Source organism: Manis javanica, chromosome 8, assembly GCF_040802235.1.
Source record: "Manis javanica isolate MJ-LG chromosome 8, MJ_LKY, whole genome shotgun sequence".
Taxonomy (NCBI): domain Eukaryota; kingdom Metazoa; phylum Chordata; class Mammalia; order Pholidota; family Manidae; genus Manis; species Manis javanica.
Window position 1 is genome coordinate 25,406,577 of NC_133163.1, and position 27,295 is coordinate 25,433,871.

At 47.4% G+C, this 27,295-nt stretch overlaps 1 protein-coding gene across 2 annotated transcripts in view; it reads right to left on the bottom strand.

The window, feature by feature from the left end:
• Window positions 1–27,295, bottom strand: part of ESRRB (estrogen related receptor beta) — a 167,669-nt gene that overhangs the window by 36,358 nt on the left and 104,016 nt on the right. For both annotated transcript variants that reach the window (XM_037022847.2, XM_017649990.3), the window contains 2 exons: window positions 25,720–26,129; window positions 12,737–12,853 (listed from right to left, as the gene is read on the bottom strand). In XM_037022847.2, the coding sequence (XP_036878742.1) occupies window positions 12,737–12,853; window positions 25,720–26,129 (527 nt within the window). The remainder of the gene's footprint in view (window positions 1–12,736; window positions 12,854–25,719; window positions 26,130–27,295) is intronic.

Below are 27,295 nucleotides of genomic sequence, written 5' to 3' on the forward strand. Positions count from 1 at the left end.
AGCCCTGACCAAGACAGCAGGAAAGTGGGATGTGCTTGGCCACCCTTGCAAGGAGCAGGGGGAAAGACAATGTGAACAGAAGGAATACCCAAGTCCGTGCTGAGATGCTCCATCCTAAGGCCTCGCTCACAGCACACACCCAGGCACCTGCCTGGAGACAGCTTGCTATTCTTGCCTGGTGACTTTGTTTGTTTTGACAGCAGCAACTATGCTGGGGCCCAGAGAGGTGTATTCCTCTAAAATCAAGAAAGAAGCATTAGCCTCAAGGTCGGACCTGCATGTAATCCTTGACTCTACCCCTTAGTACTTGAGAGACCTTGGTGAGTTTTTTCACCTCTCTGTGCCTCAGTTTCTGCATCTGTACAATGGGGATAATAATAGTACATAACTTGTAGGATTGCTCATGAGGATTAAATGAGTTAGTACATGTAAAGCACTTAAAATATTATAGATGGCACAAAGCAAATGCTCAATAAATCTTAATATTATTACTAAAAAAACTTCACCCTTAAAACTGTTTTGAACTTTGACTACATCAGTGTCATTATTCTGGCTATGATATGCAGCTTTACAAGATGTAACCATTGGCAGAAACTGGGTAAACAGCAGATGGACTCTGTGTTATTTTTTACAACTGCATGTGAATCTAGTTATCTCAAAATAAAAAGGTTAATTAAAAGATTGTTTTTTACCTACTTGTAGAAATGTACAATGGCACAGTCATTGTGGAAAACAGCTTGGTAGTTTCTCAAAGAAGCTGAACAGAATTATCAAATGACCCAGCAATTACACTCCTGTGTACATGCCCAAAAGAAACGAAATCAGAAACTCAAACAGATACTTGTATGCCAATGTTCAGGGCAGCATTATTATTCACAATAGTCAAGGGTAGAAGCAACCCACGTATCTATTGACAGATAAATGGGTAAACAAAATCTATTGTATACATACAATGGAATATTACTTGGTCATAAAAAGGAATGACATTGTAATACATGTTATGGCATGGATGAGCCTTGACAACATTATGCTAAGTGAAATAAGCCAGACAGTCCACTTATAAGAACTATCTAGAATAGACAGAAAGTAGACCAGAGGTTGCCAGGGGCCAAGGGGAAGAGAGAATGGGGAGCTATTGTTTAATAAGTATATTTTCCATTTGTGATGATGGAAGGGTTTTGGAAATAGATGGTGGTGATGGTTACAAAACATTGTATGTGTGACACCATTGAATCATACAGTTAAATATGGTTTTTAAAACACCGAATTTTTAAATATATATTTTGCCACAATTTTAAAAATGAATAATATAATATATCTAAAACCATTGAATTGTACACTTTAGGTTGGGTGAGTTGCATCTCAATAAAGCTGTTAAATTTTTTAAAACAATACTTCACTTTCCTCAGGTGAGTGGAATTAAATACCATAAAATGTTTGAAAGTAGCAAAATGCTTGGTACACAGTAGGCCCTTATTTGTGATTTCTTTCCTTTCATCTGCCTATTGAGGGTGGTAGGGTCTGGCTTGAACTGACAGCTTTCTAAATGGGAAGATAGAAAAGTACATACCCTTAGTTATAACTATGATGAGTCAGATACGTTTAACAAAACCCTTAAGAAACTAAAGTTCAGAGAAGTTCAGTATAATGCCGAGGCACGCAGCTCCAACCAGGCACTCTCTTGGATATGCCCAGGGGGCAAAGCAGCAGCCTCTGTGCGACCCAGAACAGAGGTTCTGTCCTTGGCTGCAGCTGTACCACCACTCACTGCCATCGGCCTGGTGACCCTATATCCACAGGGTCTGATCCCACTCCCCAGGACACGGGAAATAGCAAAGAAGCTGCAGGGCCACTCTGGGACAGAAACTCCTTGGGAGGAAGGGAGCAGGGCTCCCCAAAGCTCCAGAGCCCATGCTGTCTGCTGACCTCACCAACCCACAGGGACGTCAGAGCAACCAGGGCTGGCAGCTGCCACGTCCTGGATCAGGTGTCCCTTTCTGACTTAACAAGATCAGGCTTTTGAATTTTTTCTTAATAGAAGTAAAATAATTCCTGCTTTTCCCCACCTCCCTCCTTTCTTCTCAGTTTCCCTCCCTAAGCTGGACAAGATCCTAGTCTTTGTAAGTGAAAATAGCAGAGTGTGCAGGGGCCACAGCAGCAGGGGGCAGTTTAAGTTTCTTTCTCTTATATGCAGGCACTAAAAATAGCCAGCTGAAGCTCCGATGGAAAAGCATGGCTCTGCCCCTGGCCGGGAGCCTGTCCCAGGTGCTCCCTCTGGCACCTTCTCTTCCCACAGGAAAGGCTCCAACACAGCCGGAGAGGGCAAGGCCTCTGTGCCAGGGTCCTTCTCCTGCCTCCTCGCAGAGCAGTTGTCCACATCTAAAGGCAGGATCTTTCCTGATGCTGCAAAGTTTTCATTGTCAAGACCCTTCTCTTCCTCTTACCCAGAAATCCCAGCTCAATCCCTGTGCAGTTCAACATCCTTCGTTTATTAATGATAGATGCAGGTTTGCATGTGTGCAATGCTTCGGTTTACAAAGTTATTTCCGTACCTCATTTGATCTGTATAACAATTATCGAGGGAGGAGAACACATGGCTATTATTATTCCCATGTGAAAACTCAGGCTCTGAAAAGTCAAGTGACATGCTCAGGGTCACACAGCCAGGAAATGTCAAAGGGAGGATCAGACCTTGATGTCCAGGTCCCACCTCCTTCACGCTGAACTTGAGGCCACCAGTCTTGCATGATCACTGGAATTCCCTGGAAAGCCTTTGAACTACACAGGCTTGGGGACTTAGCCCTTCGAAGTTCTGAGCCAGTAGGTCTGTGGTTATGTCCAGGAATGGATAATATTTCAATGTTCTTCGAGTGATTCTGATTACCTACCAGGTCTGGGGAGCACTAAATCTATTTTATTCAGTACTTTATCTGAACTGTGTTCTTCCTGGGGGACAGGGAAGTTGACTCTGCCTATAAGTTCTACCAAGCTATAGCTGACCCATCTCCAGAAAACCACCCAAAAGGGGAGGTGAGCAGCCAGGGCCCCTGAGAGCCCAGAGGCTGTGGGTCATGGGGGCATGCTAATGGGGCCACACCCTAGCAGAATGCCCTAATCACTTATCCACGTCCCAGGCACATGAGGGTTTCCTTCAGCCACTATCATCCTGTGGGGTTTTCAGGGAGACAGGTGAGCCCACTTTGCTCCCTTGGACAGGATGGGTATTTGGAGCTGCTTCCTACCCTGATGCCCCATCATAATGGTGAGAAGTGCCTCATGCCTGACTTGCAAATGCCAAGACAGAGAGCCTTGTAGATGGAGAAACACACATGCCACCTAATATTTTGGGGCTTGTGCCAAGTGCCCCGGGGTAGGTAAAATGGTGCTGAGTGATGTGCCCCTGGCCTCGGGTTTATACCATCTCATGTTGCTCTCTCCTCCGGACCCTTCTTACCTGGGGCATCATGTCCCCAAGGGCCTAGGTTTTCCCTCCATTCCCAGCTTCCAAGAAGTCTCTAAAACTATACATTCAACAAGAAAGAGCTTGTTCAATCCAGCCTCCCCTTCCTTTTCTTCCTCTTTGTCCCTTATTTTGAGGAAGAGCTATAGGCTTTGCTACTGGCCAAGACATCCACAGTGAGTTAGAACAGGCTTCTTAGAAAAATATTCTTACAAAACCAAGATTCCACCTAGCTCTGCTATTTACTGATTGTGTGGCCTTGGGCAAATCAAACTCAATTGCACGAAATCAGGCATGGCAAATAGCTGTGGCTATGCCTAGTTGGTGGCAGACATTGCTGTTCCTAGTTGGCGGTAGACATTGCTAATCAATCACAGCCTTCTTGCCCATAGATCCCAAGACAGAGAGCCTTGTAGATGTAGAAACACACATGCCTAAGTAGCACCTAGGAAACCTTTCAATCATGCACTCTAGGCAGCCATAGAGCTGCCAGTCCAACTAAAGGCAATTTACCATCCTGGAGCCTGGGTGGTTCCTCAGTCCCTTCCACCTCAAAAATTCTGATTCTGCAACCACAGGTCTTAACATGACCTCAGGGACCTCTTAGATGGGGCTTCAGGGGTCCTGTGAAACTCCTAAAATTGCCTACAAAATTTTATGCACAGGTACTTGTATATGTTTTATGGTAGAGTTTCCACTGGATTTTCAAAAGAATTTGTGAGTCCCTAAATCAAGAACAATTGTGTTAGAGACTGTCAGAGTAAACAAGTAAGCAGACATACAAATACATTAATAAGGTGATTTCAGGCTGGGAAAAGTTCAATGTGGAAGTAAACAAAGGGATACCAATAGAAAGTAATCAAGTGAGAAGCGAGGCTTTCCTGAGATGACATATAAGCTGACACTGGAAGGATGAGGAGGCAGCCTTGGGAACAGCATTCCAGGCAGAGGAACAGCCTAAAAATCCTACAAGGGAGTCTATCATGCTTTAGGATCAAAAGGAAGCCAGTGACGCTGGAGCAGGTGAGTAGGAGTGAGGGGGCAGGAGAGGAATGGGCAAGCTGGCACGGAAGAGGTGCACCATGCAGGGTCTTAAAGACCAGGGTAAAAGCGTCTGGATTTTTTTGAGGTGCAATGGAACACCACTGAATGGTGTGGAGTGAAATGACAGACTCAAATTGGCATCTTAAAAAAAAAAATAGAATTGGTTCCTATGGGAATAATTGGATTAAATAGGAACAGGAGTGGAATCAGAAATCCAGTTAAGGAATTGTTGCCATCGTCTGAGAAAAAGACGGTGTTTCCCTGGACCAGGATCATGACCGTGGAGATGAAGAAAAGTAGGAGGATCTGAAATACATCTTGGATATTAACTCAGAAAGAGCCCAGGATGACTTCTAGATTTTTCAAGCACAAAAGGTAAATAAGGGTGCCATTCCTGAGATGGGGAAAAGTGGGAGTGGGGGATGGAAGGGAAGACAAATCTCGAGTTCCTCTCTCGATGTGTTCAAACTGTGATGCCTTGTGAGGGACCCAAGTGGAGATGCCAGTAGGGCAATTCAATCCTGGTGTCTAGAATGCAGAGAAGGAGTTGGAACCGGAGGTCTAAGATTGAGAGTCATCTGTATCAAGCCTGGATCTGGAAGAGATCATTCGCAGGGTGCAGGCGAAGAGGAGGGCCGAGTCCCAAGCCCTGAATCACACCAAAAGACAGAAGTCAGGAAGAGGAGGAGTTTGCAAAGAAGACTTGAAAAGCATGGTCAGAGAGGCAAGGAGAAAATGACGCAGGCAGGGTGTCGGAGAGCCAAGAGGAAAGGGGTACAGGGAGGGCTGGCCAGCTGGAATATTGCTGAGAGACTGAGTAAGGGGGAGGCAGGGAAGTACCAGGTCTGGCAACTCTGGGGCTGTGGAGGGCAGGCTCAGGGGAGTGGCCAGGGGTGCAGTACCACTGGGAGCAGGCTGAGGGTGGCAAGCTCTTCGTTCTCAAAACCAACTCCAGCAGGATCGGACACCTGATGGATAAGGCAGATTAGGAAAACATCTTTACAACAGCAGGTTAGGAAAAGGTTTGTTTTCTAATGACATAAAAATGCAAACCACAAAAGAAAAGATTGATAAATTCAATTTATTAAAATGACTAACTTCTGATCATCAAAGGAAGCCACAAATGGAGAGATTTTTACACCACCACCTGAAAAAGGACTAATAAAATGACCAGAATATACAGATTTCTAAATTGATGGTTAAAAAAAAGAAGTAGAAAAGTAGGGAAAAGGCTCAGACAAGGACCTCACAGAAAAGGAATCCCAAGTGGTTAGTAAACATATGAAATGTTTATCTCATACTGGTGAAAATACACATTAAAGTGATAATAAGACACCCTTTACATGCACTAGCAAGGCTTAAAGTGTTGGTGAGCATATGGAAGGAGAACATTTGAACACAAGTAATTAATCAGTAAGACCAAATCAAAAAGTTTAATATCATCTCGTAAAGCTAAAGATGCACATACCTAGTACATCTACTCCCAGACCTATAAGCCCTTACCCATGTGCACCAGAAGACATATGCATAGCACTATGTATAATAGCAGAAATCTAGAAGTGCAATGTCCATCCATAGTAGAAAGGATAAACTCTACAGAACTCATACAATGATACTATATCACAGGAGTTTGCAAATTAGGCTCTGTGGGTCAAACTCAGTCCTCTGCTTGCTTCATCACAACACAAGCCTATTCATTCATTTATATATTGTCTGTGGCTGCTTTCATATTACAGTGGCAGAGTTAAGTAGCTGCAACAGGGAACTTATGGCTTGCAAAGCCTAAAATATTTACTATCGGGCTGACTCTGGCTATACAGAAATGAAAATAAATGAATTACAGCAACATGCGACAAGAAGCATTAATCTCAGAACTATGGACTAAAATAATTAAGATGCATAGGAATGCATATAGCATAATTTCACTTAAAACTAAAAACTCCAGTGTCATTAGAGATAAAAATATATGCTAAAACTATAAAGAAAAGCAAGGGAAAAGTAATGTGAAATCACGGTCAGTTTACCTCTGAGGGGAAGGACAGAGGGAACCTCAAAAGTAAGGGTGATTTTCTTTTTCTTACACCGGATATAAGGTATGGATATGTATATTTTTGGCAAATAACAACACTCGCCCTCTAAAATTATTCCCTTCATCCTTACCAACAGACTCTTAGGTAGATACATGGTGTCCCAGCTAAAGACTACAATTCTCAGACTTCCTTACAGAGAGGTGTGGCCATGTGTCTAGGCTCCACCAACGGGCTGTGAATGGAAGGGACATGTACAACTTCTGGGTCTCACCCTTCAAATGAACTGGCTACACTTTTCTTCCTTCCAGCTGTCTGGGAGATGGAGATAGATAAATGGGTCAACAAATGGAAGCCACCTACTAAGGATGACAAAACTGCCAATCAGTCCTCAATCACCTTTGACCTTTGGGTGGTTAAATGAGACATGAGAGAGAACTAAACTTCTATCCTGCTTAAGTTTCTGGTTTTTTGTTTATTTGTTAGTTTTACTTTGTTTTGTTTGGTGCGGGAGAGAGTCTCTTTTTAATAGAAGCTTAGCCTTAGCCTAATATAATATAGTATAAATATTTTTCTGTATCTACTCAACGTTTACTTTTTAAGGAAATTTAAAAAAATAGATGGGGTAAAGTAGTAGATATAGGAAGTGCTGTCAACTCTTTGGCAAAGTTGCTGAGAAAGGGAGCAGGATAAGACAGCAGTAGCTGGATGGAGGTGAAGGGTCCAAATACAGCTGTGGCAGTTTTTTTTTAAATTTAATTTGCTTTCACAATGGGAGAACAAAAGCATGTTTGTATGCTGAAGAACAGTAATGAGACAGTAATGAGGAAGGGTTTGGTGATGCTGGAAGTAGAGATGATAGTATAGAAAGGAAATCCTTGATAAAGAGAGAGGAGGGACATTTGGAGCACAGGGTGGGGAGACCCGCTTTTGATAGGAGCAGAGATAACTCTAACAGGAGTGAAGACAGAAAACAGATAGGTTTGTGGACTCAATAGCAGGTGGGTAAGAGATTACGTGTTTCTATTTTCTCAAGAAAATGTAAAGCAAGGTCATTGGACAAGAAATGGGGACAGAGGTTCTGGGAGATTCAAAATTGTCTCTGGATCACAGAAGAAAATCAGTTACATAACATGGTGAAGAATATCTCTGATCAGTGACCAGTATTCTACATTGTAATATAACTCTAGGGCTTTCCCTGAAGAGTCGGGAGCAAGATAAAAATGGCCACTATTATCATTCCCATATTACAGAAGAGGAAAGGGAGGCTTGAAGAGGTTAATCACCCAAGAAGCTAGTAAGTGGTGACACTAGGTTTTATTGGGTATGACCATGAACCTGTTAACCAATGCTCTGACACACCAAAAGTCCTGAACAAATAGTAATAAGGATTCCACACAGCCAAGACCATCTCCTATGACTTGGTTCAGCCAACACCTCCCCAGCCAGAGGTCATCAGGTCATCATGCCAAAGTGGCCCAGAGGCTTCAGGCCACATGGGAAGATGTTGTGAGCCATCAGACACGTGTGTGCACACGTGTGTGTGTGTGTGTGTGTGTGTGCATCTGTATGCACCTATGTAGGATGGAAAGTGGTTCTGGGTGATACAAACATACATCAGAGTTCTTAGGCTCTCATTCAAAACTATTCTCTGAAGTCCTGGAGCGTTGGTCTGTTTGAGAACACTAATGCATTTTGGAAAAGAAAAAGAATTTTTAAAGGCAAGTCATCTCTCATCCTCTTTCTTCATTCACAGGGCCAGAAAAGTGGTATTTCTGGCATGGGTTAGAGACAGAATACTCTATAAATACAAAGCCATTAAATCTCATGCAGCAGGAACCTGATCAGGGCCTCCTTTTATTTCCTGACATGAGCTGGCCACTAACCCAATTACCCAGAATCCCCGGAGGAGCCCTCTGCCTTCCCAACAAGCACAAAGAGAGTGAGAGCATATTGCATGGATACCAGCCCAGCTTTCACTGAAATCAAGTATCTTTTACAAAACACTTGGGGAAAGACAGGCTGGGGCTGAGGAGAAGAGGAAATGGTGTGGGACCAGGAGACTGGTGGCTTGAGGGAGGTGAAGTGAGGTGAGAAGAAGGTGAAGTTTGTAGGGACACGCTGTCTAGGGAGAGTTGCTAGAACCCCAGAGCGGTACTAGAGACTTCCTGTGAAGTACAGCAAATGATTTTCTGGGTTATTCTGGCTTAGAGGCTGTCAGCCAGGCTGGGAAAGCCACCTATTAGGGGAGACCTTCCCTGTCGTCTTCCCAGGGGAACCTCTCATCCTGATTTTAGACCCCAGACGGGGCCAGCCCAAGACTGGTGCCACCTCTAAGATTCCCATCAGTGAAACCAGAAGAAAAATCAGGGCAGCTGGACACTGGTATGCCATATGAACAAAATGGGCAGGCTGCTGAAAAGTAGAGTGCAAACAAGACTGTCTTTGAATCAAATACTATTATAACACACCCCATAAGCTGACAACTTAAAGCAATCCCAGAGTGGATTCACCAAGGAGAGTTCCCATTGGCTGCCCACCTTGACCTGGTGATGGACAGCAGGTTTCAATACCCCTGCTCTACAGGTGGAGATACAGAGGCCCAGGAACACACATGAGAAATGATATACACAACAGAAGGCATCAGAGCCAAGAAGACGACGCAGGCACCAACCCTTAGCCCAGCACTAATTCTGTATTCAATTTTTTATTAAGGAGAATCTTTTTCCCCTGAAACTACAGATTTTCACACACTGGATTTGCTTATAGCGAGACAGACCCTTGGACATTGCCTACATTTCATAGCGGATGATTCTAGAACTAACAGAAGCCTTCGAGCAAAACCTGAGCCGAAGGAAGCCACACATCTGGTCTTTCCCCCGGCAGTGGCTGGGCCCCCCACATCATGAGGCAGTCTCTCAGGTTATTTTACTTCAGAAACGAAAAACTGAAAGACAGCCACAGCTGCTGGATAGAAGAGGAGAAACAGCCCCCAGATGCGGAGTGAGATGGGAAGGAATGTAGCCAGCATTCTCATTCTATCCCCAGCGCCCGGTTCTCCCGAGCCTGAGGTCCACTGTGGGAACTTAAAGAGGAAGAACAGCCTGGAAGAAGGTTGGAGACTGCCTTTCAGTCAGAGTCCGAGCGAAGACAGAGAGGGGCAGGGAGCTGGCTGGCTCCTGCACACGCGGAGTTGGGGACACCCAAGCAAAAGCAGGAGGCGGGACAGCTGCCAAGAGCCCCTGCCTGGCAGGCACCCGGGCTCCTTAACGAGGCCTGCTCCTCCTATGGGGGCTGGTCCCCAAGGAGCTTCAGATCCCAGGGTCTTGCCAAAGCTCTGTCCTGAGGGGGACAGAAACTCAATGGAGGCGCTCTGCTTTGTCCACTCAGAGCCTTTGTGTCTTCTTTCCCCCTATGGATTTTGAGCTGCCAGCTCTGGGGGTGGAGCAGGAGAGGGGAGTGTTCTGGGGAATGCACCTCTCTCCTCCAGGCAGGGCTCCTGAAAGGGCCTGGGCCCCAGAGCGTTTACCTCACATACCTGCCCAGATGTGAGGGCCACCATCCTAGCCAGAGGCTGTCCTGTGCCTAGTCCTTCACCAGCTACAGTGTATTTACACCAGGGAGTGGTCACGGTCAAGGCCGACCCTGCAGGTACCCCACCTCCAGACCTGAGACAGTGTTTCTCTCAGGCCTGCATCCCCCAGCACTCCACACCATCATCCAGGAACACAGAGCATCCATCTCCCTTTTCTTAAGTGGCTGGCAGGGTACCTGAGCTTCTGCTGCTTATCAGATCAACTGTGCCCCTAGGCACCCACTTCCATGCCATCAGTGTGTCCCCCTTATCATTCCCCATTTCCAGGGGACCATTAAAAAGCATCCCCACTTCTCTTTCCAACACCAGGTAGTCCCTAAAGAGACTCTTCAGATTTCAAGCGGCAGTTCCACTTTCCCTTATCGCCCTTCTCTCCTGCTTCTCAGCTCACAGTCCTGGAGTGGGGCCAGATGGCTTGGGGTGGGAAGCCTCCCCCATCCCTGCCCTATCCATGGGCACAGACACTGCACAGAACACAGGGAAGCTCCAGGCTCTGGGTCCTGAACACTGGTGTGCAACAGAGTGGAAGAGCCTCAACCCCTGCAGGACTCGACTTTGTCACCCCTAAAATTCGGGGGTATATTGATAGCAGTGCAGCTTCCTTCTGCTCTAAGTTGCTCAGATGCTGTGAAGTAAGCAAAGAGTGATTACACACTCCAACCGGGAAAGGCGGTTGGATAGCTGACCCCCAGCTTGACCTCACCCAGCTTCCCAGAACAAAGTGGCAGCCCTGCCCCATCCCCATGGACTGAAGAGCAAAGAGCCTCTCCACGGCTTAGAAACCCTTAAGGGGGTCCCAGTAACACTCTAAGGGAGAAGTCAAGAGACCAGCATCAAACATGCTCCTGCGTCCTCATCGGTGCCTCTGGGCCTCCTGCCCTATCTGTGAACCCCAGGATGCTCTGCAGGAGCAGAAGGAGCCTGATGCAGAAGTCAGAAGATCCAGCTCAGAGTCTAGCTTAGGTCATACCCTACACAGCGGTAAGACCAAAATCGTGTCAAATCACAATGAATGAAAGCAGTCTTTCAGCATGTCCAACACAGCCTATTTTTAACCTAGAAAGTGAGCTATTTCTTTAGTTGACCCTCCACGAAGCAGTTGGCATGTGGTTAAGAACTGAGTGGCCTTCTCCTTCTCAAAAGGGTTAAACAAAGTGAGTAATGAGAAATGTTTTAAAGGCCAGCGTGCTGTGTAGACACAGGGGTAGAACTGCTGGTTCTACAGGAGTGGGTTGGGCTGAGCTGAGATGGAGAGGGGAACCTGGAATGGACACCAGAGGAAGGGTCCTCTGCTTTCCGCACTAGAACAAGATCTGAGTTATCCTACTGACAAGGCATCTTAAATTGGGGCCCTATGCCAGCGAGGGCGTCAGAAGAGGAGGATGGGAGGACTGCCCTAAGGCTCCAAAGCTTGGGCTGGACTTTTAGAAACCCCTCCGGTGAGGAACTGCATTCCAGCCCTGCCCCTTCCTTTTGTCTCCCTGCCCAGCCCTTCCGTGATCCTCAGTGCACACTTTTCCTGCCTCCTCCCACTGGCAAAGGATTCCAGGGCCCAGAACCAGAAAAGCTGATCTGTAAGAATTCCCACTGGCTCCCCTTGAAAGCATGGGAAGGGGAGACCCCCCCACACACACACAATACCCATCCCCAAATAGTACCAAAGGAGGATCATCAACTTGAGCAGACTGACAGGGAAGATGAAGAGGAAACCTAGGGCACCAGAAAATGAAAGCCACATATCAGTTTACATTTTCTAGTAGCCACACTCAAGAAGGTAAAAAGAAGCATCTGATATTAACATCATCATATATTTCATTTAACCCAATGTATCTAGAATACTATCTCAACATACAATTTGTAAAAACTATCACTACATGGTTTTATACTCCTTTTCATCCTAGAATATCTTTGAAATTCAGCCTGTATTTTACACTCAAAACCCACGGCTTGTGCTGCCATGTTGGACAGCGCAGCTTGAGAGGAGAAAGGAAAGGAAATGGAAGGGAGAAGTTGGGTTAGCTGGCGACAGGGAAAGAGGAAAACATCTGCAAGGTGACAGTTATGTCCTGCCCACCTGCTGGAAAGCAAAGGCTGTCCTTCACAGGGGGAGAGGGCATTATGTGTCATTCTGGGCTTAATGTCTCCACTTTCACCCTGCACTCTATGGGCCACTGAGAGGTCAAAGAGCATCTCAAGGCCACCCCTCCCAGGGTGGAGAGGGAGGGCCTTTGCCAGGGTACCATGCCAGCTTCCTAGCACCCAAGTGGGTTTGGGATGTCCCAAAGGATCCCTAATGGAGGACTGCCAACTCCTGCCTTCTTAACACCCAGTGCTTCCTTTAGGAGTGGTGAGCTAGTCAGGAGCTGGAGGCCACAAAACCTGCTTGCAGGGTGTGTAAGAGGACAGATGGCACCCCAGGGGCAGGGTCTTATCCTGGAATGCAAGGAGGGCCTGCTGGGTAGGGTCTGCAGACCCCAAGGTACCATGTGCACATGCACAGCCCCGGGGGAAGGTCCACAGTTGCAGTTCACACAGCGTCTGAGACTCCTGATGGGAAGCAAAGCCTCGCATGGGGCCCGGAGCCTTGACGCGGTGTGCAGGGCCTCTTACCTTCCTTCAGCATCCCCACTTTGAGGCACTTCATGAAGCGGCAGGCCTGGCAGGACTTGCGCCTCCGTTTGGTGATCTCACACTCGTTGGTGGCAGGGCAGCTGTACTCGATGTTCCCTGGAACCAGACACAGACAGGGTTGCCAGGTGCTGCCCAAGGCCCCCACCTGCCGGCCAAAGGCTGGGTGGGCATTAACCGGCTGGACCTGCAACTGCTCCCTTCTACGTGTGTGATCTGCATCAGCTCTCAGTCCTCTGAGGCAGGCCACTAGGGCCCCATCTCACAGACCAGGAACCTGAGACTGGGGAAGCTGAAATGAGCTACCCAAGACCACACTGAGCCCCTGTGCCACCCCCGCACCCCACAGGGAGCTTGGGGATCAGACATGCTCCTGCTGCTAACTCAACAGCAGAGGTGGTGCAGAGAAAGTAGGGGAGGGGCGGTCCTCCAGTGGCCCTGCGCCTCCACCTCCCTCTCCCTGTACAGCTACGGAAACCATGTACTACAGGATTTCTGAGAACCAGCATGAACCATCCATGTTCCACCACTGAAAACATGCTTTGAATAAAATTACTGAGCCCCAATTACGAGGTGCTTCCCTGTGCTGAGGACTCAAAACAGCTTCATGAGCATTCTTATCGCCATTTTGTACAGCAGAGGAGACTGAGGGTCACAGAGGTCAGTTCGCCTGAGATCACTCTCGGGCTCTCAATCTCTCCCTCCCTCCCTCTCCCTGAAGTCCAGACAGCTCCCACCTCCTGCAGAAAGGGGCTGAGCCATCCTCAGTGCTGGAGGGAGGGGCCAGGAAGGAAGGGGATAAAGATTTGGTGTGCCCCTCCCCCCTTCTCTTTAACCCCAGCCGTTTCTTAGGTGACTCTTGCTTGCAGGACTTCATGGAAAATAATTTCTATATTCATATAAGCATGGTGAAATTAAAAAGATTAACAGAAAGGGGGAAAACATACACATAAACTAACCCATCCAAGTCTATCTTGGCTTAGAAGGCCCTGTAGAATTTGGTCCCTGTCCCTACCCCGCCCACCCACTCCTGGCAGCGGCAACATCCCCAGGCTCTGCATAGTTACCAGTTCCTGGAACTCAGTGGTCTAGGCTGGCAGGCCCTCTGCTCCCCCTAGGCCCATTCTGCACTCTGCCACTTCGCCTGGCCTGCCTACATCTACAGGTCCTGCTGACTGGGTACCGCATCTCATCCCCATCTCCTCCCCATCTTCTGTGACCAGCAACGCTGTAGATCAAGTGCCTGGCACACAGTAGGTGCCCCATACACACTGAGCATTAACACTGATGAATAATTATTATGTGGCAACTCAGTTCTGCTTTTCATGTATGGAATCTTCAATTTTCCTGACATCCCTGGAGATCACATCTTTTTTCCCATCTTACAGATAAGAAAGGATGAGGCAGAACAAGGATTTGAACCCAGGTGGTCTGGCTCAAGTCCCTGTTCTGAGACACTGTGCAGTGACCTCATGGGGCCCACCGTGACCCTGCATCCCCGGGGGGACTCGTGCTGCCTTGGGATGCCACTTGCAGGTCACTGACGCTTCACATTCACTGGTCTCAGCTGTGTAGCCAACCTATGGTCCCTTGCAAGAGGGCTGACCCCTAGTTCTGTGGGGCTGTTGCTCCAGAAGGTTCTGTGAGGGCCAGCTGACGTGGCGCTGGTGTTCTCTCAGGACAAGAGGACTGAGTGTGAATGACAAAAACTCAAGCCATGTTCTTGACCGTGTGTGTGTGTGTGTGTGTGTGTGTGTGTGTGGAGAATTCTAATTTTATTTATTTTTTTGCTCCTTTCAATTTGTTTTATGGCCCCAGAGGCTGGCTGCCAGCAAGGCCAGGCTGGTGATTTTGCCTTCTAATTTCTCTAAGTGCCTCCTTGATAAAGTGATGAGATTAATTCACCAGAATTCCTGTGGTCTCTTGAGGGCAGTCTAGGAGAGCTCAGGAGCAGAGAGGGGCATCTGTGGCACATGGGTGCATGTACACACACATGTGCATGTACACAGACGTGCCATCACCACCAGCTGAGCTGTGGCAGGTGTGGGTGTGGCTCTCACAGGACAGATACAGAGCCCATGGCTTGCCTAAATTCAGAGTTCTAACCTGGAGTTTGCCCAGGACAGACACATGCAGCTCCACTTCAGGCAAGTCACTCAACTCTCTGAACCCCAGTTTCCTCACCTGTAAAGGTCAGGCACAACACATTCCCATCCTGTGAAGTGCTGTGGACACAGTGACAGGAGGCTGGTAAAGGGCTTAGTGAAGTAAATGAAATGACAAGCAAGTAATCAAGGTTACTATGCTTATTTTTATACCAGGGCAGGCCTGCCAGGGTAGATACAGCCAAAAGACTCCATGGTAAGTCTTTTCTAGGTGTCAGACCTGAGGCTGCCACCCATTCCGACATTTAAGAACGCAAAATCAGCCTCCCATATAGCTAGACCACAGAGCTAGAGCTCTGTGTGCCCATGGGAGGGAGGCAAGACTGCCCAGAACCTGACCCGGATGTCTCTATGACCTCCAGGAGGAGGGGAAATCCCACCATTAACTCTGTTTGACCCTGTGCCCCTAGGAAAGGAAACCCCAGGGGCATCACCCCAGGGGCATCACCCCAGGGGCATCCCCCCAGCGGCCCTGAGGAGGTGCCAGAGCCACAGGGCTTCGATAAATAGCCCTGTGGCAACTGTGTTCTCTGGGGCTGAGGGCTAACATCAGAGCCTGAATGGCTGCCACTGTAAGCCGCTGGTGTGGAAGGGCTGGACTGGTAGTCACTTGGTTCCACCCCCTTATCATCTCACTTCTGAGGACACAGTCAATCCCTTTCATCTCTGCATAGCCCATGTCCTCAGCTCTCCAGCTTCCCTCCTCCTTACCTGCTGGCAGGATGATCTCATTCATGCCACTGGCCACACAGACCCCATATCTAAAAACCATGGCAAAATGCCCCGCCTGTGCTTCACAACCTTCTATCATCTGCCTGCTGGGTGGTCCCACCTGGAAGTCAGTTGAATTTCTCAAATTGAACCCATCCTCACCAACGTGCTCCTCTGATGTGGTTCCTTGTCCATCCCCCCACACCCTACCCACCACCCCTGGAGGGATGTTACTAACTTCCCTTGATCACAGCACACTGAACACATATGTCCACATGCCTCCCCAAAGCCCATTAAGTGGCAGCACAGGAATGAGAACTGTCCGGAAGAATGGAGGCAGTAGAAACCAAAGCAGTCCAAGAAGGGGCTCCAGATAATGAGCCACTTGCACTGTAATTTGTACCTCAGAAAGCCTCAGGCGTAGAGGACTCAAGACACAGCAGAAGAGGCAACAAGGCATGGGGGCTGAAAATGGGAATTTGCTGGAAGTCTGTATTTAAGGAGGGCTTAGCTGCCACTCCATGTGGCCACCAAATATGCCTCCTCAACCCACGCAAGAGAAGCCAACTTAATCTCTGGAGAATATAAGCAGGTCAAGTTCTGGACTCAGGGACTCCAGGCTCAGCTGAGGGCAGAGGGAAAGCTGTGGCTGAGCACAGAATGAATGAATATTGCAGACTGATCAGGGACTAGCCTCTCTCCTAACAAGGGAGCTGACTGCCGTGCTTTTTAAAAATGTCCACTGTTGTCTCAGGGGTTTCCTTCCAGGTCACTGGCCCCTTTCTGCCAGTTCTGATGTGTGTGTAAGGGCAGTGACAACCGCACACAGAGCCCTCACCTGGCTGACAGCAACTGGCACACAGCCTGGTTCAGAGATGTTACTTGGGGAAAAGTGCATCTTTGAACTGGTGAAATATAGTGCTTCTCAGTCTCCCTTCCTTTCTCCAGGGTCCCTCCTGCTGTCCCTCACTTCTTGCCCAAGAAGAGCCTTCCCTAGAGCTAGATCAGATGGCTGGGCCCTCCCCCAGTCTCAGATTAGTAGGTCTGGGGTGGGACCAGAAATGTGCACTTCTAATTTCAAGCTCCAGGTGCAGCTTCTGGTTCTGACTGTGAGGCCCACATAATGAGAACCTCTATTCTAGAAGATCTCATCAGACCCCAAACCCCACTCACATTCCACTCTTGTTTTCTAGGATCCAATTTCCACCTCTCCAGGGTAAGTTCTGTGAACTGATCAAACTCAGCATACCCCAAACTTTATCCATCATCCAACCCCTTCCGCCCTTCCTTCCCCTCTTCTACCAGCCAAATTCTTCTTTCTGGCTTTCCTTCCCACTAATGTCCTGGTCATCCACCTAGCAGCTTAAATTAGAAATCTAAGAGGCAGCCTCACAATGCAGCCACTCTTCTTGTTTATACTGAATCCCTTTCAAATGTTTGTCAAGCCTGAGCTCTCCTTCAAAGCCTTCCACCTCTGCTTCTAGATGTCGGGATGTCTGATAACTAGATCTCTGAACTGGACTTTAAATCACCTCCTACCTGTTCTGCCTGCCCCTAGAATCTCCCATTTCCACACCATCTTTCCTATCATTGCCAGTTATCTTGCTAAAAGGTCTGATTAATCCCCTGCTCTGCAACCTTTTGTGGCTTTCTGTTGCCAAGCATCAATAACAGAAACAATTACTGGGTATTTCATGGCATTCATATGCCAGGCACTCGGCTAGATACTTTATACCCAGACTCATTTAACTTCTGCAAAAATATTCCAGGAGCAGAAACTATTTATTCGCCCATTAGTACCATCTTACAGACAAGGAAATTAAGGCCCAGAAAAAGTAACTTTCCCAAGTTGACACAAGTAAGAGTTATAAAGCTGGTATTCTAAGCCCAGTGAAATAGCCTTCAAACCTTAAATAATACTCTATACTCTTCCTTAACACAGCCTACAAAGGCCTGTGGCATCCAGCCCCACACTGCTTTTCCAGTCCACTGTCTACCTGGAGTGGAGCCCCCATTTTCCTGAGCAGAGCACATTCAACTCTTCTAGGCTTGGTACTTGCACTTCTTTCTGCTGAGTGAGTTCACCTTTGACTCCTGCTGAGGCGGCGCTTCCTCTGGGAGGCCTTCCCTGCTGAGCCATCTGGGCCCTGGCAGTTGTCGCCTGACTTGTACTCAGGCTGAGTCTCTGAAAAGGGGAATTGTGATTTGCTCTTCCTCTTATTCCCCCAGTGTCCGGCAGGCAGCAAACAGTTTGTGGTTAATTGACTCTTTTTGTACAGATGAGGAAACTGAGGCTGGAGGACCCAGCTTCCTACCCAAGGTCAGCCAGCTGGCAAGTGGCAGGGCTGGGACAGCAACCTGCTCCAACTCCCACACACTCCCGGTTTTGTCTCTGTACCTCCCCTCCCCCCACACAACAACCATCCCCTGGGATCTCCCAGCCTCATTGTCCAGGACAAAAGGCCTGGAGGCAATCCAAGGCAGGATAGCCCATCCGTCATCCCCCTGCCCCCTCTCCTTGGGGACCTTCCTTCCAAGCCTGCTCCAGGCCCCTGGTGAACAAGCAACAGCACCTGCCAGGGCCCCTTTTCACTTCCTCCTCCTCATCTAAAGTCACAGGCCCGGGGTGCTGCTGCTCAAGGGGCCTCCCAGGGACCTGCAAAGTGGCCACACCCCCTGAGAACCGAGGGAGGGGCATAAGGGAGCTTTACCCTGCCACAGCCCCTCATGGCCATGCATCGTGGGCTCATTTACTCCTCTGCAGCGTCCATTCCACCTGGAAGCATCACTCACCAAGGCCCCAAGACTCCACCGACCTCTGCAAGCCACCTCCTCCCACTCTGCCCTCACTCATGCCAGCCACTGGCTCTTCTTCGGGTCCTGAAAACACGTCCGCTCCTTCCTCTGCCTGGGATGCTGGGCCAGACTCATCCCTGTGCTTCACCTTCCCTTGAAAGTCCCCTACTTAGCACAGCCTTCCCTAATCCTCTGCCCAAATGAGACCCTCTCTCTCAGTCACCTTTGATCTCATCATTGGTTTTTCTCTTTCACAGCACTTGTCTGTTTCCTTTACTTGTCACCACATTGACTGTCAGGTTCCCCACCAGAAGACCATCCCACAGGGTAGGGACAGGTGCTCCATCCTCAGCCCCTAGAGCAAAGGCTGGGATTCAATAAATATTCATCCACCAAAGAACTGAACCACCTTGTAACCTCAAATACAAGACAGAAGTTTTCCCCAAACCTTGTCCTTTTGGTGAAAAGCTTTTTAATATTTGACTTTTTGTGAGGTCTCATATTAGAGATGCTATGCCAATCACTTTATATTGAACAACTACCATTTGGGAAGACCTACTGCCACCAGAAGACCTCAACCAATGCTAGTCAACCTACTGAATCGATAACAAAGTGGGTAGAAAAACTTAACACAAATTTAATTATTTCCTGGAATATGACTTCACAATTACAAATATTGAATGTCAAAGGCAGTATAGTACCTAATATATGGTAGAAATCATGATTATAAATTGACACAAATCAAGAACTGTCCTCATGGTCTAGGAACTGTACTTATGCTCAAAACAAAATTGTTAGGGATAGCAGCACAAACTCATAAAACCTCAAGAACCTAAGCTGTAGTGACAACATGTTCTGAAACATTGTGTTAAATGCCTCAATCAGTGGCCCTAGAGAAGGCAAAGACATTTTAATCAAAGATTCATGTGAAAAGTGAGTAGAAAAAGTGTTCCAAAAAAACTGTTCTACATAATGTGACTTGAAATATGCAACTATAAGTAAAATTAACATATTGTTACAAGTGAACATTAGACTATTTTATCTAGATCCCTGGAAGTTTATATATGCAAACTGGTATAGCTTCTTTGGTTTGCCCTCATTGGAAAAACGGGGGATCACTTTGGGGATTGCCTTCTATGAAGACACATTGAGAGTTTCCTATGTGCCAGGCACTGTGGGAGGGCAAGGGGTTCAGTGAACATCTAGATAAATGTTCCTTAGGAGCTTACAGTCCTCTTGGGGAACCAGACAAGTGATGCAAAAGCCATAGAGTGAGCTAAGTGTTGTTAGTGTGTGGGCAGAAGATTTACAGGAGCACCCAGCAGGGGCGCTACCTCTGTCAAACGAAAAGGAAATCAGAGAAGGTTTCCCGGAGGAAATCCAGCTAACTTGAGACCTAGTGGACAAGAGAAGGAACTGGAGGTTGGGAGAAGGGAAGTAAAGAGAAGAATATGTACAAAGTCTAGAAATTGAAAGCATGCAACAAGTTCTGGAAACTGGAAAACAGAGCAGGCAGGCTGCCCTAGAAATTTCAACAGACAGACGCCTCAAGGTCAACCAGAGGACATCCTCTGTCACATTCTGGACCTTCAATTTTACCCACAAGCAAGGCAGAAGAGTGACATGTGCAGATGCATGTACAGAAAAGTCTGTCTGGTAGCACTGAAGAAAACAGACAGGAAGCGGGGGGAGCCTGGCAACCAGGAGGCCAGTCTGGAAGCTAGTCAGTCAGTGGTCAGTGGTGGCCTGGAATGAAGTAGGGGGAACAGAGAGAAGTGGTAGGTCAAGAGCCATGAAGGAGGGGAATGAACAGGATGTGGCTGCTGGGATGGTTTGGAATAGGGGGCAGGAAGCAGAGGTGACACAGGCACTGAATTGGGAATACGAGAAATGTTGATGGCAGAGACATAACTTCCACTTAGGACTTGTTGTATGTGGGGTGGTTCTGGTACATCCAAGTGGAAATGTTCATTAGGAGTTAAAGACACTGGAGCTCATGGAAGAGGACCAGGGCAAGAGCTACAGAATTGGGATTCATCCTGATTTCAGAAGCAATTAAAGCTCTGGGCAGGACTTCAGTGAAGACATTGGGCACCTAAGGTGGGTCAAGAACTGAGAAGAGGAAGAGAAGGGGGTACTCTGGAATCTGAAGGTTGAGGGCATATGGGTGGTATGGTTTTTAAGACTGGAGATACTAGAGCTATTTAAATGCTGATAGAAGGAAGAAGACTATAGAGAGTGAGAAGATGAAAGGGAAAAGGTAATAGGTTGGAGGGCCTCTGGGAAGTGGAGAGAAGATGGAACTCAAAGCCTGAGAAGAGCTGGGCCTGGAGTAGGAGACATCTCTTCCATTAGAGAGTGGGTAGCAATAAATAGTTGTGCAATCAATAAAGGAAAGAGACCACAGATAAGGGAGAATAGGTAGGTTTTATGGCAACCACTGAGGGAGGGAGTTCCCATCCATGGGCTTCAAGTTTCTCAATGGAACAGGATGCAGGGCCATTATTAAGAATGAGAGACTGGGTGATAGGGTCAAGGCTTAGGGTACAGCTTGGAAAAGTCCCCCTGGTGGCTCCTCACAAGGCCACCTCATTAATTTTGGTATTCATTACAAAGGTTTTCATTGCTGTGGGGAGGTGATTCACAGTCTAGAATCTGGCACTCAGCCCTATGATCCAGAAGCCTGATTTTGCCAGCTACAGAGCAGGGCTCCGTCTCTCAGGGGCAGACTCACATCGCCCAAATTCAGGAACCTGATGTATAAGCCCAGGGAAGCCAGCAGAGTCAAGTACAAGGAGAAACTGATCTGCCTAACCAGCAAATTCACTCCAAGAAGACCTACAGAGGAACTAGATCATCATCAGGAAGATGTTAATCAGATCAATTCAATGTTTAATCACACCAGGCTGTCCCCAGGCTGACCCCTTTTTCTTAGGAGTGGTACATTTGCCAAAGTCTTCCTTCTTTTTCTGTGCCTCCAAAGATGATCAGTCCTCTTCAGTGGGAACATTTTTTTCCTTACATTTGCTAGTAAATTCAAACAGGTTGAGGGTTATCTCCTTTGCCATGGAGCCATTCTGCCCTTTCAGGAAGGTGCCATTTTTGTCTATCTCTGAGCTCATCTACTCTAGGTAACTGTCACCACATACTCCAGCCTGACAACAGACCCCTTTTCACAGCACAGAATCAGGCAGGTGACGAAGCTGTGATCAACAGTTAACATGAACTACCAGGGTCTGATTAAAAGGCCCACGAGGGCAGGAGAGCTGCATCTACCTTGTTCAGTGCTGTAGCACAAGGAAGTGCACACTTTTTCTGTAAAGGGCCAGCTAGTGAAGATTTCAGGCATTGTGACCAGATAGTCTCAGGCACAAACTACTCATCGCCACAGCTGCAGGACCAAAACAGCCCTATGCAGATTCTGAACAGGTGAGGCTGTCCCACACAGGATCCTTTGCAAAAGCAGGCAGTCAGCCTGCAGGCTGTCCTCGCCCACCTCTCCCATCCCCTGCCCCCGTCATCACGCTACACCTAAGTATGACCAAGCACACAGAGAAGGAAGGGCTGGCTGAGGGCTTTCTCCCTAAGCCTATCATGACCTCCTTATTTCTATAAAGTTCCATCTATTGTAACCACTGAACTGAGGAGACTGAAGTGATTTAAGGAGGGAGGCGGGTTGTAAGCAAGCATGATTTTCAGAGCTTTCCAAGCATTTATATGTATTTGTGACTGGATTATTCTGTGATTAAAAGCTCTCCATCCAAGTTACTGAATTTTTTAAAAATAGCCTGAATGTCCTTTTTAACTAGGTAGATGCTTACTTAGGAAACTGTGCCCTGGATTGGAGCCCGAGGCTATCTATGCCTGCAGACTTGTGTACTCTTAAGTATTAGATTCCAGCTTCTTGAGCGCAGGTACCATGTCTCTTTTTCTTGCGCTTACCCTTCAGTACCTTACTCAGAGAGGGGCTCAATAAAATGCTCACTCAGTTCTTAGCTTGCAATACCTTTTTTAGCTTTATACTTCTATTTTTCCAAATTTCCTACAACTATTACATTCAGAAACAACAAATCACAATCTTTGTTAGAATGAAACCACAGAGTTAATAAAATAAACAGAGCAACCCATCAGCCTTACAGTTAACTTTTCTCTGACCTAAACTGAAACTTCCTTCTTGTTCTAAATGAAAAACTCTTCTTGGGACAAAGAAAAGAGACAAGACGCAGTTTGGTTCTGGTTGCACTAAAGGCGGCTGTTTGTCTTTTGACTTCTAGGAAGAGATCATTATCCTATTCGTGGCAGCAAATAATTAAGACTATTTACAAACCTTTCATGCGGACTCTGACTTGCTGAGGAGATTCTCAGCACCTGAGCCCCTCTTTTTGAGTCTACACCAGCTTCCGCTTTCACAAAATCTGATCCAGAACCACCTTCCAGCTCATTTAGAACAATACAGAGAGAAGAAAATGTAATTGTATCCTAATAAGCAATTTTCCAAAAACTGACTTCAGAGGGTTTTAAATAAAGGTAATTTTACCAAGACCACTTTTGGGAAGAAAAACACTACTATTTCAGTAACTTAAATTGGTTTGAACATCTCATATTTATTTGTCAAATACCAACATATCAGACTAGAGGTCTCCTGGCTGAGGCAAGAGACTTAGAACTGCCATGCAATGTTTTTCAAAACAGATTCCAGAGGCTTCCTCCCAGTCTCAAGGGTATGAAGCTGGCAGGAACTAGGATGTGTTCATTCACTGCAGCAGAGTGCCTACTGCAAAAGGGCTCAGTCAATACTTGATGAAAGAGGTCGGTATCATGGCTCCTTCCGGAAAAGGTACAGGCAGCAGGGGCCTGGGGTTTTAGGAACACTTACATTTTACTGTTTTTACTCTTTTGCATTGTTTGAATTTTTACCATGTTTAGTTTTAAAAGAAGGGTTCATTTAAAAAATAAATATTATCTATAACCAAAATAGCTAAAATAATTTAAATCCTGTTAAGTCAAAATAATTAGAGTGTTTTATTTAAATACACATAATCACAAAACCCTGCTGCATAAAGTAAATTACATGTCTACTGTTTGGGAATGTGAAATAGTTTAACCATTGTGGAAAGCAGTATGGAGTTTCCTCAAAAAACTCAAAATAGAAATACCATTTGACCCAGGAATTCCACTCCTAGGAATTTACCCTAAGAATGCAGGAGCCTAGTTTCAAAAAGACAGATGCACCCCTACGTTTATCGCAGCACTATTTACAATAGCCAAGAAATGGAAGCAACCTAAGAGTCCATCAGTAGATGAATGGATAAAGAAGATGTGGTACATATACACAATGGAATATTATTCAGCCATAAGAAAAGAACAAATCCTACCATTTGCAACAACATGGATGGAGCTAGAGGGTATTATGCTCAATGAAATAAGCCAGGCAGAGAAAGACAAGTACCACATGATTTCACTCATCTGTGGAGTATAAGAACAAAGCAAAAACTGAAGGAACAAAACAGCAGCAGACTCACAGAACCCAAGAATGGACTAACAGTTGCTAAAGGGAAAGGGACTGGAGAGGATGGGTGGGAAGGGAGGGATAAGGGGAATAAGGGGCATTACGATTAGCACACATAACATGGAGAGGAGGGGCACAGGGAAGGCAGTATAGCACAGAGAAGACAAGTAGTGACTCTATAGCATCTTACTATGCTGTAATGGGATATGTGGTGGGGACCTGAAAATGGGGTAATCTAGTAACCACAATGTTGCTCATGTGATTGTATATTAATGATACCAAAGTAAAAAATAAAATAAAATAAATTATATGTCTACTGTCTTAGTAATATGTCTTAAGTGATATTGTGAAAGTAAAAATAGTCATTGCCAATTTCATTCAGCACTTACTAAGTGCCAAGCATTATTATTTACATGTTTTATATATATTAACTCACTTAATCCTCTTTTAAAAACAGTTGTGAGGCAGGAATGATATGATTTCACCTTACTGATGGGGAAACTGAGGCAGGGTGCCCAAGGGCCATCAGCTGTAAGGTAATGGATGGAAATGACCAAGAGCCCAGGTGTTTACCCACTGAATCACACTGTCTCAGCTATTATATGGAACTCAAAATATGGCCAATCTTAACACCCTCAATTGATTTCATAAATAAATAGCCCCAAGAAATTTAAGCAAATATTTGTTGAATAAATAAACTGAGAATTATCCCAGGGAAGCTCTGTCTGCTTCTTTGGAAAGTGAAATGGGGATGGGGGTGGGGGTGGGGGAAGGGCGGGCCACCCTTGGGACAGCCAGGCAGGGCCAGGGCAGGACAGGTGGCCCTGGGTTTTCTCCAGGCTAGTTTACAGTTTGTGTCCCCATTGGTGCACCTCAGTTACCTGAGGAGTGGGGCTTCTTGCCCATCCCATTACCAGCACCTAGAACAAGGGCTTGCACTTACTAATGCTCAAATGGACACTTGATTGAATCAGCAGAGCAAGTATCTAGCCAGTGGCCTGCTGCAGAAAGAATCTCAGCTACCATGTGCTGAGCCAGTCTTCTGTGTTGGACCCTGTGAGGGTGGACCCCTCATTTTCCCCAGTTTACCTAGGGGTGACTTTACAGAGAGCACCCATCAGCACTCTTGCACACCTTCATCGGGGTGATTCACTTAAGTCCCCTTTGAAAGAGGCAGCCATCCCCTTGGCCCTGTGGACATGACTCAACCCCTGTGTAGACACGTTATAAAAGGTCCGTGAAGCCAGGCCATGCTGTGATTCCACAGGGCGCGTGGTCAGGGGGAGCCTCCCCTTGTTCTACTGGCCTGATTCTTTCACAGTGAAGAAAATATTCATTCCACTTGTGCAATTAAAAATGATCAAAGCAAATTGAAGGGGCCCTTTATATTGTAAGAGGGTCTGGAAGTACAGGGCAAATAATACTATTTTTCCCCCCAAAGGCAACGTTTTAGGAGCACACATTTGACAGCGTTCCTATACAAGAGAGAGGGGTGCCTGCAGTAAAGCATTTGCATGGATTTGCTTTGGGTGTTCTGGGATGCATATGGTGGGGTGGGGGTGGAGGACGTATGCCATTTTAACAATACCTTTAACTCCTGGAGTTGAGTCCTTCTCCAGAATCCCAGAATAAGAAACCCTGAGACAGAAATGGGACCCAGCGGAACCTCTGCCGCAAGGCTCCCAGACCTGACATAGTAGCCACTCTGGGGAATCGCCTGGTTTCCTGCTGGCCCTGCAACCCAGGGCAGCCCCACCCGCACCCCCGGCCCTGCTGCCACGCACCTTGGATGGTCCTCTTGAAGAAGGCCTTGCAGGCCTCACAGGAGGCCACACCATAGTGGTAGCCAGAGGCAATGTCCCCACACACGAGGCACAGGCGTTTGGGGATGGCGTTGAGCATGTACTCGCACTTGATGGCCGAGTCCTCCATGATGCCGTTGGCACAGTCCTCGTAGCCCTTGCGGCACGGAGTGCCTCCCAGACCCGTGCCCGCGAACATGGGCGGCGAGTCCAGACCACTGGCGTGGGGGCCCAGGGCCAATCCGAAGCCGCCGCTGGCGTCGGACGAGCCACTGGGGCTGTGGTGGCTGAGGGCGTCAATGCCCGAGGACGGGCTGGATGGCTCTGTCTTGATAAAGGAGCCGCAGCTGGAGCCCAGGTGCCGGTCGTCTGCAGACATTCTGTTCAGTAGCCTGTGGACACAGAGCATGGGGAAGTCAGCGCTGAGGAGGGTGTGGTGGGTGTGGCACGTCCCCAGGAATTAGCTTTAGGCTTCGGGCACCAAGTGGGCGGAGCGAATGGGAGGGGCTCCATGCTAAGGTCTTGATGAGATAAAATGCTGTCTGAGAAGGTCAATTGGTCAGGACACTGCACAGCCTAAAGCAAGTTTCTGCCATTACCCCCCAGAACCTTCTGAGTCCTCAAAGAAAAAAATTGTGATCAATAAAATTCCGGTTAGGCACCCCAGCCCTTTGCAAATTGCTGGCTTGAGGGTGACAAAAAATTCAGCCAAAATAGTTGGCCAACTTTTCCCACACACAGTAATGCATGGTGGCTAAATTGAGAATCGGGTGTGCCCGGCCCTGACCAGACACTGTCAGTACAACGACCTGATAGCCCGTTTCACTTGTTCCTCAGACATAAGCCTTGGCCTCCTCTTTACCTCCCTCCACACAGCCAGGCCAGGAGTGGGACCGATGTACCCCACCCAGCCTCCTGCCTCCAGATCCTGGCTGGCCCCGGAGGCCCTGAGTATAGGCGGCAGCTGGGTTTCCCTGAGTGTAGCCTTCATCACCTTGCCCTCAGCTTCTCTTGCGCCGCTGTGGAGAAAGGCTCCTCCCCTCGCCCTGGGAGCGGGGATGTGGGAGGGTCCCGCCTTGTCTGCCTAATCTACCCAGCCTGGTTCTGGGAGGAGGGGCTTTCGGCCATGTTGGCCAGGCTCCTTTATGGTGAGGCAGGGATACCTAGAGGTTCTACCCCCAGTGATGCTCAGAGGTAGCCCCTGTTTTCTGTGCAGCCCATTGAGGAAAGGACTGGCCAGCACCTGGGAAGAGGCTGCATCATCACACCCACAAGGCCCACCCGCAATACCACCAAACACAATTTCTGATGGGAAGGCCCTTCACTGCTTCACCGTCCCTGGTCCCACTAATGATGTCATAGTCAGCCCACCTCCTAAGGGGTTGTTCCCCTCCATTTACACTTGAACATGTCCTAAGACAGGGAAGTCATTGTCCCCATAGACAGTTCTAATCAGGAACTGTGAACTGCAGATTCAAAGATAAAAGATACATATAAGGCCACTACCTCGCTCAAGAAGTTTATTATCTACTGGAATGTAGTGTTTGAAGATAGAGGT